This window comes from Papaver somniferum, chromosome 1 (assembly GCF_003573695.1).
Source record: "Papaver somniferum cultivar HN1 chromosome 1, ASM357369v1, whole genome shotgun sequence".
Classification (NCBI taxonomy): Eukaryota; Viridiplantae; Streptophyta; class Magnoliopsida; order Ranunculales; family Papaveraceae; genus Papaver; species Papaver somniferum.
The window spans coordinates 229062924-229075674 of NC_039358.1; the positions used below are offsets into that span (position 1 = coordinate 229062924).

Consider the following 12751-nt stretch of genomic DNA (forward strand, 5'->3'; position numbering starts at 1 on the left):
TTTTTTTTTTTTTTTTTTTTTACAAAATACCCTTTTTATAAACGACGGAAATAGCCTTGAAATTGGGACGGGTTTTACAAAGCATGTACATGCGAGATTCAATTAGAGTCAGTAGTTAGGTGACATTTATCTGCATTTAAGAAACGGTTTATCCAGAAGCTCCTTAAGTCCAATATGGAATCTATATATGGACTATAAAAATGGGAATTAAAAGAGAAAGTTAAACGTATGGAAATGGTTGCACCGGGCGTTTGGTAGGGGTTTTACAGTATCGGTTGTATTGGAGGAAGAGGTGTTGTTGATGTATGTTTACGAAGTGCAGTTTGAACAGCATTTGCAGGGGAAGGAATGAGGAACGTTCTTAATGCAGTTGGTTGAGTGCATTCGAGAATGTGATGGGTGATGATATGTTAACTAGAAAGGTGATGTGTTTGCTAGGGATTTTTAGATGAGTAAGTTAATGTATGTTATATTGTCGGATTTCACCTTCGCAAGAATTTGACAAGAGCTATGAAATTCTTTGCAAAGTTGATGATCTTGAAGCAAAATAAAAATTTGTCAGATAATACTAGGCTGTTCTTCGGATATATAAGTCCGGTTTATCAATTGGTTCATGTTCACCTTGATTTAGCAAAAGACGGAACAAAAACTCGTAGATATTTCTCACCAGTGGAAGATGGGGTTTTCTCAACCCACATCCACGACCCTCGCTCACATTTAGTCAAGCCTTTAAACCAGTCGTTGTATATTTAGTATTCTACCCCTCTTTGACTACTCATTCCTTGACGGATGAACATAGTTTTAGTATTTTTAATTTCTATGGTCACGATTATCTTACTAGATTAATGGATGGATTTAGATGGAGAGGGTTTGTTATTATCGAGAAGATATCACTTACATATCTCTCTCCATTCGTAGAAGCACCAAAACACTTCTTCACATCTCTCTTCCTCTCTGTCTCTCGAGACACCACAAAAAACCAGATCGAACTCCACCACTAAAACCAAGTTCTTTTACAAACTTCACCACCATATCTCTGTATCTCTCAATTCCGTTCAGTTACAGTGAGTTTGGGTTTGATTCTGCAAACTTCATCTGGTACTGTCAGGTTTCAAGTTTGATTTTTTTTTTTCCTTTTTATTCTCTACGAACTCCATAATCTTTCGCTGCATCTCTGTTGGCACAAGTTTTTCAAATTTGATAGCAGATGGAGTAGAAATTATGCTGATCTACTCGGTCTGAAGGTATTCTCACTTCTAGATTCTTACTATCTTAGGGTTTTTCAAAAAAAAAATTCCATCATCACGGATTTTAATTTCTTTTGTTATCAGTTTCTGGTTTCACTCGATTTCCCCCAGTATTATTTCTTGATCTGAAATCAGAATTTTTAGATTGATTTTCCATTAATCTTCCGTTCTCAGTTAATATCTGGTTTTTCATCTTCTATATTCCACCATTGAAACTCAAAATTTCTTCATATTTTTAGCTCAGCTAAGAAATCAGAGTTCATATACAAGCGATTCTGTGAATAAATTTTCAGTTTCATGCAATTGGTCCTCGTGATTTAATCCAAGGTCTCTAATTATAATTGATAGGCATTTAGGGATTTTTCTTAATTTGTCTCAGCAATTTCGTATTTATCTGGATTTTGATGAATTAAGGTTTCCATTATCTATTCTACTTCTAATCTAGGGTTTGTTCTGTTTTGTATTATTTAGTCAGATTTCAGTCATAAACTTGGAACTTGTTTGTTTGCAGCTGACTCGGCGTCAGAATATGAGTCAACCCCTGACTCGGACCGAGTTAGTAGTCAGACCGTTTGTTTTCCATTTTGAGTCAGATCTGACTCGACCTCTGACTCAGACATAACCCCTGACTCGGACTCATTTGAGTCAGGTAAAAAAATACCCCTGACTCATGGGACCAAACCACTGATTCACTTATTTCCGAGTCAGATGAGTCAGATCTGACTCAAAATAAACATATCGACTCAGATCCAGATGAGTCAGGTGATTTCACTCAGATCCAGATGATTCAGATCCAGACGACTCATATGAGTCAGGAGTAAACAAACATGGTGCTGGTAGGATCTTTTTGGATTCAAGATCTAGTTTGGGTTTTCTTTTTTCCCTCAATTTCATACACAAAAAAATTGGTAAGGTTTTTCCTTTTTTTTTTTAATTTCCATTTGGGGTCTGGAGTTATGGGTCTGATATGTGATTTGTAGGAAGGTGATTTTTTTTCCAAATTGTTAAGTTTTTTGTTGTTGCATATAAACCATAAGGGGTTTCATCTTCATTTTTTTTCATAGTGTTTATGTTTATGGGAATTTTATTTTGTTGCAGGTGGAGACATGGGATAGTAATGAAAGCAAGTTCAATAATGGTGATTTTCATTTTGTTCTGGTTTTGAATATTTGAAGTCCATAATTTGTTGCAAAACTAATAGTTGCCTCTATTCATAATAATGCAGTTATTCCAGCACCACAAGCTTATGAGCGAGCATTTGGCCCGAACATCCAATTTTTACATCTCATAAAGAGAATTGAGGGGAAAGACCACTACCAATTGGTTTGTACAATTAATAAAATTGTATCGACAAATTAGAAAAAATATTGTCGTTTTCAATATCGCATAGGCAGCTGACGGATGGTTTCTTAAAAAAATAAATAAATAGAAACTATTAATCACATGATCTTCGTCTAATGGACAAAGATACCAATTAAATTGGACGTAGGTTTTTCAACCATGCATGTGAACAATTACCGTGAAGGTAATCAAATTGTAATAGCCAATTTTTGGTGATTACAATTTCATTAGAGAGATAAAAATTATAAACCATCTTTCGATGAATTTATTTTTTTCTTCTTAATGAAAAAAAATATAGAGAAAAAAATAAAGAAAAATCAACTACAAAGTTGATTATCTAAGTAAAAACAATAACCAAAAAAGAAAGAAAAAATCAAATAAGAACAAAATATAAAATACTGTTGATATAGTGGTGGACAAACGCCAAAAAGGACAAATCCCATCCACAAACGGCTTTGATTCATCTTGAACAAACGGTTAACTAGGATTGAAAATTAAAATCTTCCTAGTCCACCGCCAGTGCAACGACTTGACCTAGAAAAGGACAGAAGAAAAAAAAAATCTCAATATCCAATGGGAACCGATATGCAACAAATCTTTGTTGTAAGATATAAAAGCCCCTTAAAAAACAAAGATTAAAGAATAAGATGTCTCCCTAGTGATTTCCTATTGGCATATGTGGCAGGAAGTTTATCCATGTTTGATCACACTTCCACTGTTACGGACCGAGAGTAAACCTTTTTTTTTTTTTTCTTCTTGCTTAGTCGGTAGAGACACGTGCGTGATAACGTATTGTAAACTAGAGAAAGGAAAAAGGAGACACAAAATAGAGGGGAAGAAGAGAGAGAGAAATTCTATTAATATGTGTGTTTACAAATATTTGAGACTCTATTTATAGAGTTTTCATACATGGTGTCCAAATAATAAGGTCCCACTAAAGTGGGGCATCTACCAAATAAACTTCCGTTTATATTGACATAATCCGTTGACATGATTATATTGACATATGTCAAAAAAGAGACCAGTTGAGTGGGACCGGAGATGGTAAATTAGGGCCGGACAAAGCATAAAGCCTTTAACGGTCATTCCATCACGGCCCAATCTCAAAAAGCTTTCCTTAAACAGTTACAGACGAACTTAGGCAGGTCTGGGACTTCCAAAGTTCCAATTGAACAAGGATTCTCTCTGTATATATATAAAGAGTTGCATACCGTAGAGTTTCTGGAATAGTCTAATAGCAATGGAGAAGAAACGCAAAGTAAAGCCTCCTTCATGCAAAGTTCACGGATCATCATCGTCAACAAAAAAATCAAAGGCAAAGCTACCAAAGAAAACCAAGAAAACAGCCAATTCATGTATTAAACTTGTCCAAGATATCTGGTTAAAAGAATCGAAGAACAAGAATTTTGTATTCTCTCCGATCTCAATAGACATTGCTCTAGGTTTACTAGCTTTTGGAGCAACTGGTGATACCTTAAATCAGATACTAGGCTTCCTCAATTCTGAGTGCGTTAATGATCTGATTTCTATTCATGCTGAACTCATCCACATGCTTGGAAAAACCCAAACACGAACCGGACCTAAACTGTCTTTCGCTGGTGGCGTTTGGGTTGACATATAGTGTGTCCTATAAAACCTTCATTCCAAGAAGTTGCTCGTGCAGTTTACAAAGCCGAAGCCGAAACCGTGGATTTCGTAAATAAGGTATGCAAGTCGTTATACTTCCACTAGTTTTTGTAAAAAAAAAAATTTCTTCCCTTCTTTTGTGTTTATCATATCGTGAACACATGGGCAGAAAAGGAAACCAATGGATTAGTCAAAAATCTTCTTCCTGATGGAGCAGTAGATGAACTTACAAGATTTATATTGGGGAATGCACTCTATTTCAAAGGATCTTGGAGTGAATATGTTCGATTTGAACCATCTCTAACTGAGATGTCAAAGTTCCATCTCCTGGATGAGAAAAAAACAGTGCAAGTTCCCTTCATGTCTTCTACAGAAGATCAATATATCAAGTGTTATGATAACTTTAAAGTACTGAAACTGCCGTATAAAAGGGATTGGGAAACCCCTCCACGTTTTTCTATGGACTGGAAAATCCCTCCACATTTTTCTATGTACATAATTTTACCAGAGCAGCGCAATGGGCTCGGCCAACTTATAGAAGAAGTGAGCTCTGATTCTGCTTTTCTCGATCATTATCTCGAAGTTTGGAGGCGGGTTCCAACAACAGAATTCAAGATTCCCAAATTTAAAATCTGTTTCGATTTTGAAGCAAAACGAGTTCTAAAGAAAATGGGACTAGTTTTACCTTTTGATAACTCAAAGGCGGAGCTGACTGAGATGTTCGATGACTCAATGACAGAATTGACTGAGGTGCTGAATACTGATGAATCGAAGGCAGAGTTGACTGAGATGCTGTATACTGGAAGTAAGCTTCATGTCACAGGGGTTTTTCACAAGTGTTTTGTTGAAATTGATGAAGAAGGAACTGAGGCTGCCGCTGCTACTGCTATTGTGGGGGGTGCTTTTTTTTATTGCTCCCCTCCTACTCCGCCTCCTCCCGTCGCTTTTGTGGCAGATCATCCTTTCATGTTTATTATTAGAGAGGAAGAAAGTGGTGCAGTGTTGTTCATGGGACATGTCCTTAATCCTTCATCAAACTAGTCTAGTCTAGTCTAGGTGTCTCTCGAGTGTCATCTAAAATTTAAGAGAATTATTTCAGAGGTTTTGAATATTGATGAATGAATGATTTTTATTGAAATTTCATGGGATTCCCACTTTATTACCATTGTCTTAACTCTTTTCTTTTGCCTGAAACTTCAACTGTCGAGAATAACCAGAGCAACACAAAAGAAGAAAAAAAATTGACGAGAAGAACAAAAAAAAAGAAAAAAAAGAAGAAGGATCAAAGTCTGACACCCAACAAAAAAACTGCAGTTTGACACCCAACATCATGAAATCAAATTTGGATTTCTCACCTTCAATTTCACTCAAAATTAACCAGATCGAAAGATCCATTCAATATTCAATAAACTGGCATCAGACACGAGATCACTTCCTAACAGAACAGTACCAGTAATTCTATGAATAACAAGAGCAGTTTTGCAAGACCCATCTCAACTTACCAGTAATGAAAATCTTCACCTGCAAGTGATGGAACACTTATAAGAATGACCAAGGCACTGCAGAATGCTGCTGATTGTAATCTAGAAGAAAAGAATATGAAAATTTGACTATTATGTAGTTTACATTTATAATAAAAGTAATTGATACAAAATCAAATTAAAAAAATTCATGTCACCTGAAGCAAATTCTACACAAGAAGAAATATACATATATTCCTACTGCCTGTTACTTGTTGTTCTCTTTTCTCTCTGCAGTATCTGGATCACCTTGGTTCTGATTAGAGACGTCATATGTTGCATGGAGACCGACAAAAAAGTAGTAAACTAGCATCACCACTGTGCAGACCCCAAATCTCACAAAAGCTTCATAACCGAGTGATCCAATAAGAAAAAGGTTTATCCCTATTGATAAAGATGGCAACCATGGCACTAACGGAACACCCCAGAACTTTGGAACCCGTTGTTGAGGAAGAAATATCAGGATTCCTATATTCCCAAGAACCCAAAATGGTATGGTTATTAGATGTCCAATCCATCCATCAGTCGTATGATTGTAATAAACAATTGTTCCAATCGAAGATGCTATAATCATCGATAGAAACAAAACCAGTTTGCGAAAATCAGATTTAGATGTAATATCTCTAGCATAATATCGCCGCACAAGCAGTGCAACAGCTACCAACATGAAGATAAAAAGAGTGCTGAGTGAAGAAACACTTGACAAAACTTCCAAACTTGAGAACATAGATACACTTGCTGCAGTTATGGTAACTAAAAGTGTAGCATAAATCGGTGTTCCAGTTTTTGGATGCACTAATGCAAACCAGGGAGGAATCATATGGGATCGAGCAATTTGAGTTGTGTATCGTGCTTGCCCTAGTGAGGTGACTAGTAAACCTGTTGTCATGCCCTTAAGAGCACCAACTGCAACCAAATATTTTGCCCACTTCATACCCACACTCTCAAAAGCAACAGAAAATGCCGCGCTCACATCCATCTCAGTATATTTCTGCATCATACACAGTGACAATGCCATTAGACAGTAAACCACGGTGATCATTGACATTGAACCTATTAAACCAATCGGTATGTCGGTTGCAGGTCTCTTAGTTTCTTCAGCCATTGTTGCAACCATGTCGAAACCTGTATATGCCCATGCCAAGACTGCTGCAGCTTGAAAAATACTTCCTGTTCCATTTGGAACAAAGGGAGTTAAATTTGAGGGATTTGCCTTCACGAAACCTGCTACAATAACGAAAATTATCAATGCTACACTTAGAATAGATACAATCCAGTTCAGCTTTGAAGTTCCTCGGGTACCAAATACTGCTATAGTGGACGTGATTAACAGCACGACAGCAGCAATTGGGTCCAATAGATTATAACCTTCTGCAAGGCTGCTAACATATATACGTATAGAATCAGGTTCACGGTTAATAAGTGTAGCGAAATAAGAGGTCCAAGATCTTGCTAATCCAGCTGCCCCAACAACCGCTTCCAATAGTATGTTACCTGCTGCTATGAAGGCTACAAAATCCCCCAATTCAACTCTTAAGTAAGAGAAAGAACCACCAGCAACCGGAATTTCAACTGCGAATTCTGTGTAACAAAACACAGAGAGTAACGCCGATAACCCCGAGATTGCATATGATAAGACAATTGCAGGACCAGCATGGTTGTGGGCTTCTTGACCTGTAAGAACAAAAATTCCAGTACCAACAACTGAGCTGAAACTTAACCACATAAGATCCCACCAGGTAAGGCATCGTTTCAAGCTGTTCTCACTTTGTTTTTCAAGCACTTCAAGCTCATACCTATCCGTGGAACGGTTAAGAAAGCGATCCTTGAATCTGATCCCGAATTGAGAGATAGCTGATCTGTAACTCTTCCAATTCTGAAATGATTGTTCCGGAAAGAATTCATCTTTGCCCCATCTCCAATAACTCCTTGGTTCAGCAGGTCTGTTGACTTCATTGATTTGGTTGGGCTGAAGCAAAGAGGCAGAGAGGGACATACCTTGACAGGTATCTTTAGATTCAGATGATGGGCACTCAAAGTGTAAGATAGATACCTGCTTAATATGAAGAAGATTGTCAATGATTCTCCCACCTTTCTTCTCAACATGTTTCACATGTTACTGCATCATGATATCTGCAAGAAAATATTGTCAAAAGTAGGTGCATTATTATATCATTCCCCACCAAGATAAGAAAACTCATTACTATGGACAATAATTGTAGAGGCCCTACTTTAACAACACTCACACGGACATTTCATCAAACAACTTGTGGGTGTTTTAAGAACTCTGCTGAATACTACTTATAATGCAAATAATTAGTCGGTTTTTAACTATAATTCCACTGTAATGATTTTGTAGACTGTAAAGAAGGATAGAAACGATGTGAATTTTGTAATTGGATGGGTTGACTTGATTAAAAGTTACAAATATGAGCTGATCTGCAAGAAAAAATGTCAGCAGTAAACTGTGAATGAAAAGTGATTTCCAGCACGGTGTCACAATATAAAAATGGTGGCAGTCGGCTGTAGTGGTGTTGAGAATTTTGAACATATGGGGGAGTGTATGAGGCCAACGGCGGTGATAAATCATACTCGTAAATATAAAAATTACAAAGAATAAATATTTTTGAGGGCACTATTCAGCTGCTACTACCACGAGGTCCACGACCATCTCGCCAAGGGAAGTTGTGTTGTGGGTTTTTTTTTATGGGCTTTGATAATTAAGAAAAAATTTATTAACTATTTGGTGGGAAATTGTTATGATTCTTCAGAAAGGTTTTAAATTTTTAATGTTTCTTTAGGTTGAGTTGCAGAAAGTTGCCACAAGTGAGAAATAGGAGAAAATGCAACTGTGCCCCGCTATTTTACTAGTCAAAGTTCGTGATCTGACGTGATTATGTCAACAGTTGCATATAGAACTAGATTACTGCTGAAGCACCGAAGGCCGACGATGAAAGCGAACTGTTTTTTAATAAAATGATACTGAAATTGATCGATTTCAACGGATCTGATGGCTATTTTAAAGAAATTTGAACTGTGAATCTGTTTGTTTATTGGCGTTTGACTGAAATCTGTAATCAATTTGATTGATGATCCCAAGTTTGAGCTTAATTTCATGAAATTGTGATTTCCAGAAAATCAATTTCAGTTTCTTTGCACAAACATTGTGACGGACAAACTCACCATTTTTTCATCACTAAAGGACTCCTCCCTTTGGTCGTCGTCCAATAATTTTGTAATGATGTGATCCGATTAAGCATTCAAAATCAAGTAGGGTTTCTTTGGCATCTGAAGTTAATAATAATCCTTGGACAAGTACTTTACAGTTTACACCTGAAAGTAGTTGGCGCAATGCAGAAATGTGATGAGCTTGTCTTATGGAATAATTGATTTAGGAAAAGAGGTTGGTTAATTGAAAAGTGAGGTTTTGAGTAATATGAAATGTGAAATGTTCTAAGGGAATTTTACAGTGGGTTTGGATACACATCCAAAAATAACTTTTTGGATTCTAAAAGTCAAAAAATAAGAAATCAATCGTCTTCCAGAAACAGAAAAGTCGACTTTTTGTGAAGCAAAATATATGGACTTCTGACTTCTGCTTCCCCAGAAGCAGAAGTCAGAAGCAGAATTGTATGTAAACGCGCTAGCATTTTGGCTCACTTGTTACAAAGGCACCTAGGCTCTTACTTATTAGCTCTCACTCTTACTGACTTCTCTACTCTTGAGTTTTGGATGATACAAAATGAAAACATTCACTTTCTATTTATAGGATCAATATGACCAACCACACCCTTTAGATATTTGACCGATTAGTCTAGGCTTACCTTCTTGTACTGGCTAGCTTAGATTATTGAGAAATTTGGTCAATTTCCCAAATATTTTTAAAACATGGTTCTAATGGACGAATAAAAATTAGTATGGGTGAAATGGATACCAAAAAAATAGCAAGAATGAATCTGGATTCATTCTGGCTTAAACTTAAAAATATCGGTTTCAGATTTTACTCCGTTACGGCCGAGGCACCAAACCGTAAAACCAATTTCGTCTAGGATTCCTGCCCGTAATTTTGGGTACTGTCAGTTTTGCGGCTGGTAATCCTGGCCGTTAATCCAAATTACGGCTGGAAATCCTGGCCACAAATTTCCCTAGAATATCAGTTTCAGATTTTACTCAGCTTACGGCTGAGACACTAAACCGTAAAACCAATTTCAGCTAGGATTCCTGCCCGTAATTCTGAGTACTGTCAGTTTTACGGCTGGTAATCCTGGTCGTTAATCCAACTTACGACTGGTAATCCTGGTCGTCATTTGACCTGGAATGTTAGTATCGTATTATACTTAAACAAGAATCTGATAAATTAAGAATCAAAACACTAGTATCCATTCATTCAAGGTTAAGTTTGCATAATGAAAAGTAACTCTGAAAAGTAAATCACCCAAATCCAGAACCTTAAACATGCTAAAAGTCTGCATAAACATTAGCTGAAATGGCTTAAACAAGTACATAACCTGCAATCATCCACTACGACCAACAATTGAAAGAACATCCCCAGAAGATGATGAAGAACTGTCGGGAGTTTTGGGAAAGACTAATCCAATCATCCTCGTCGTTAGTATAGAGATCATCCTTCGATGGATTATGTAACTCCTGAAGCCTGAGAATCAGTGTTCTTTGTTCATTGCAATCCAAATATAAAACCTCCTCAATGTTACTGATCAGTCCCCTGGAAATCCACTTAGCTCTCTTGAACTATTTTCACATCATTCAATTAATAGTGGTACATAATTTGAAAAACATATACCAAAAAAAGAATCATATACTTAGCCTACGTACCATCATCGTAGCAATATCACACATTGGTAGTTCCTGGGTGCTTTCTCCTTTTCAGGGTTCCTAAAGAAGATGAAAAACATATCCAAATATAAGACAAATTCACACGAAGTGATTTATAATTATGTTAGGAAATAACAGATAACCTATCCGTTATACAAATTATCGGCTGGGAAAAGTGAGACCTCCTAACCGTAAACACAGTATCGTCTAGAAAATACTGATAATAGTTAGGAAAATTAATTTATGGTTAGGAACCTCCCAGACGAAACACTCATCACTCAATTTTACTCTGCAAACACTTGACGACTTACGGCTGGGAAAGTCCCATGAGATAACGGCTGGGAGTTCTTGATGTCCCAAACGTTAGGTATACATTACGGCCAGGACGATATGATATCCCAACCGTAAATGCTTCAGAAAACCATTTTTGAAAATCCTAAAACCATCAATCGAACCTATTTTTTCAATCTAATGGTAAAATAACTGGTGGATTTTTCGATTCTTACCTAGTACGATTCATCTGTGGAGGATTTGCAGGTGTTTGAACAGATTGGTTCACCACAGAAGGAGATTGGTTCACCACATCTCCATGAAAAGGAACATCAATAACTTGCCCTGATTCAGAATCAGGTTCAATCGGCCGAATCTTGTCACTCTTGATCTTGCTGCCATCTTGAGAATCAATGGAGAAGAGAGGGAGATATTATTAGGTTTTTGAGAGTTTTTTTGAGAAGAAGAAGAAGAATAGAGAAAATGAATGGATTTTTATGTTTGGTTTTGATTTAGGATTAAGATTAGGATTAGGTTTTGATTTTAAATTATTTATTTACAAAGGATAAATCTGACTTTCCAATCACTTGAATCTCCCCTTATCTATAATTTGCCCACCCAAAGCAATTAAGACCCCAAAATGGTCAACCCTTTAAGCCCCAATAATATGATTCTTATAAAATTGTAGCAAATTAAGACCTATTTTATCTTAACAAACAAATTTGCAACTCCATTTTTTCTTGCATCTGAATCATGATGTAACAACATAACTCTTATCATTTGGCCTCTCGATAAAATTACAATGATTAAAGTATCTGATGTAACCCAAAATCTCAAAAACAAAATCATAAAATATATTCACATTCATACCTCCTCCACCACCGCCGCCACCCGCGCCACCGTCATAATAATTACTTCTTGAGCTCTAATAATTCAAACAAGTTCGATTCAAATTTCTCTAAAATCTATCACCATCATCACTCAAATCTCTCTGAAATTATCCAAAACGAAACCTAAAAATCGAATCATCAGATCTCATTGAATCTTATTTTGTAAATCAAACCTAAAAATGAAAAACAAGAAGAGTGAGAAGAATATGAACTATGAATAAGAATAAACTTATTTACTTGATGATCAATTTGTTCACAAAAGGCGAGGTGGTGCGCAGAGGTGGTGGTGGTGGTGATGCGGAGAGGAAGAAAGGAAAGATATCGAAACTAAAAGGAGATACCGATAACTCTGTGAATATAAGAAGGGCATTTAAGAGATTATGAATAAAGTTAATTTCCTTTTAAAAGATGAGGGGTATAATCTAATCTATCTATTTAACTAGATGATAATTGAAACACAATATTTGACTCTTTTATATTTTGGCCCCACAAAATGCTGATGTGGACAATTTTGGTAATCGAAAATTCTGAACGAACCATGGTTTTAAACCACGGCAAAACAACACACTCATAATGGGTGGGTCCAAAACCTGCACCATGTTTTCTCCCGCCGGCGAGGCCCACCCATTGTGAGGGGGGTTTTCCCCTTGTCCAAAATTTCGGTTCATAAAGAACCACCCATTTTGGTGTAAGTGTTGAGAAATAGATCTCTCCCATTCACTTGGGTTCCACATCAAATAAGTAACTACATGTTTATACCTTCCACTAGATTTTATGCCCGTGCTACGCACCGGGCGGATCTGAAAACCATTACCATCATTTTTTTTTATGTAATCATATATTTGGTTTGGTGTGATGCGGCTTCGCCTCGCCGTGCATTTTTTATTTGGTGTCACGGGGTTTAGTTCCGCCCCTATCGCGATACATTATGGATTTGGTGTGACTCGGCTTCGTCTCGCTTTGTTCCCATGACTTTTTGATTTGGTGTAGCTCGGCTTCGCCTCGCCCGCCGCGATGCATTTTT

At 36.8% G+C, this 12751-nt stretch overlaps 2 protein-coding genes across 5 annotated transcripts; one reads left to right on the forward strand and one right to left on the reverse strand.

Annotated features, from left to right (window-relative positions):
* Positions 1–3363: 3363 nt before the first annotated feature.
* Positions 3364–5255, forward strand: LOC113271683 (serpin-ZX-like). Its single transcript, XM_026521586.1, has 2 exons — positions 3364–4292; positions 4384–5255. Exon 2 carries the CDS (start codon positions 4524–4526, stop codon positions 5253–5255), a length of 732 nt encoding a protein of 243 aa, XP_026377371.1. The 5' UTR covers positions 3364–4292; positions 4384–4523.
* Positions 5256–5529: 274 nt separating this feature from the next.
* Positions 5530–8313, reverse strand: LOC113318369 (cationic amino acid transporter 5-like). 4 transcript variants are annotated; one of them, XR_003344462.1, is made up of 2 exons: positions 5893–8313; positions 5530–5797 (listed from the first exon to the last, which is right to left on the reverse strand). XR_003344462.1 is itself a non-coding variant. In XM_026566525.1 (2 exons), exon 2 carries the CDS (start codon positions 7728–7730, stop codon positions 5943–5945), a length of 1788 nt encoding a protein of 595 aa, XP_026422310.1. In that variant the 5' UTR covers positions 7731–7867; positions 7981–8313; the 3' UTR covers positions 5799–5942. The 4 variants fall into 4 exon arrangements, 3 of the variants coding, with proteins under 3 accessions (XP_026422310.1, XP_026422303.1, XP_026422324.1); XM_026566525.1 differs by lacking the exon at positions 5530–5797 and having other exon boundaries at positions 5799–7867; positions 7981–8313; XM_026566518.1 differs by lacking the exon at positions 5530–5797 and having other exon boundaries at positions 5799–7867; positions 7966–8313.
* Between the last annotated feature and the right edge of the window lie 4438 nt (positions 8314–12751).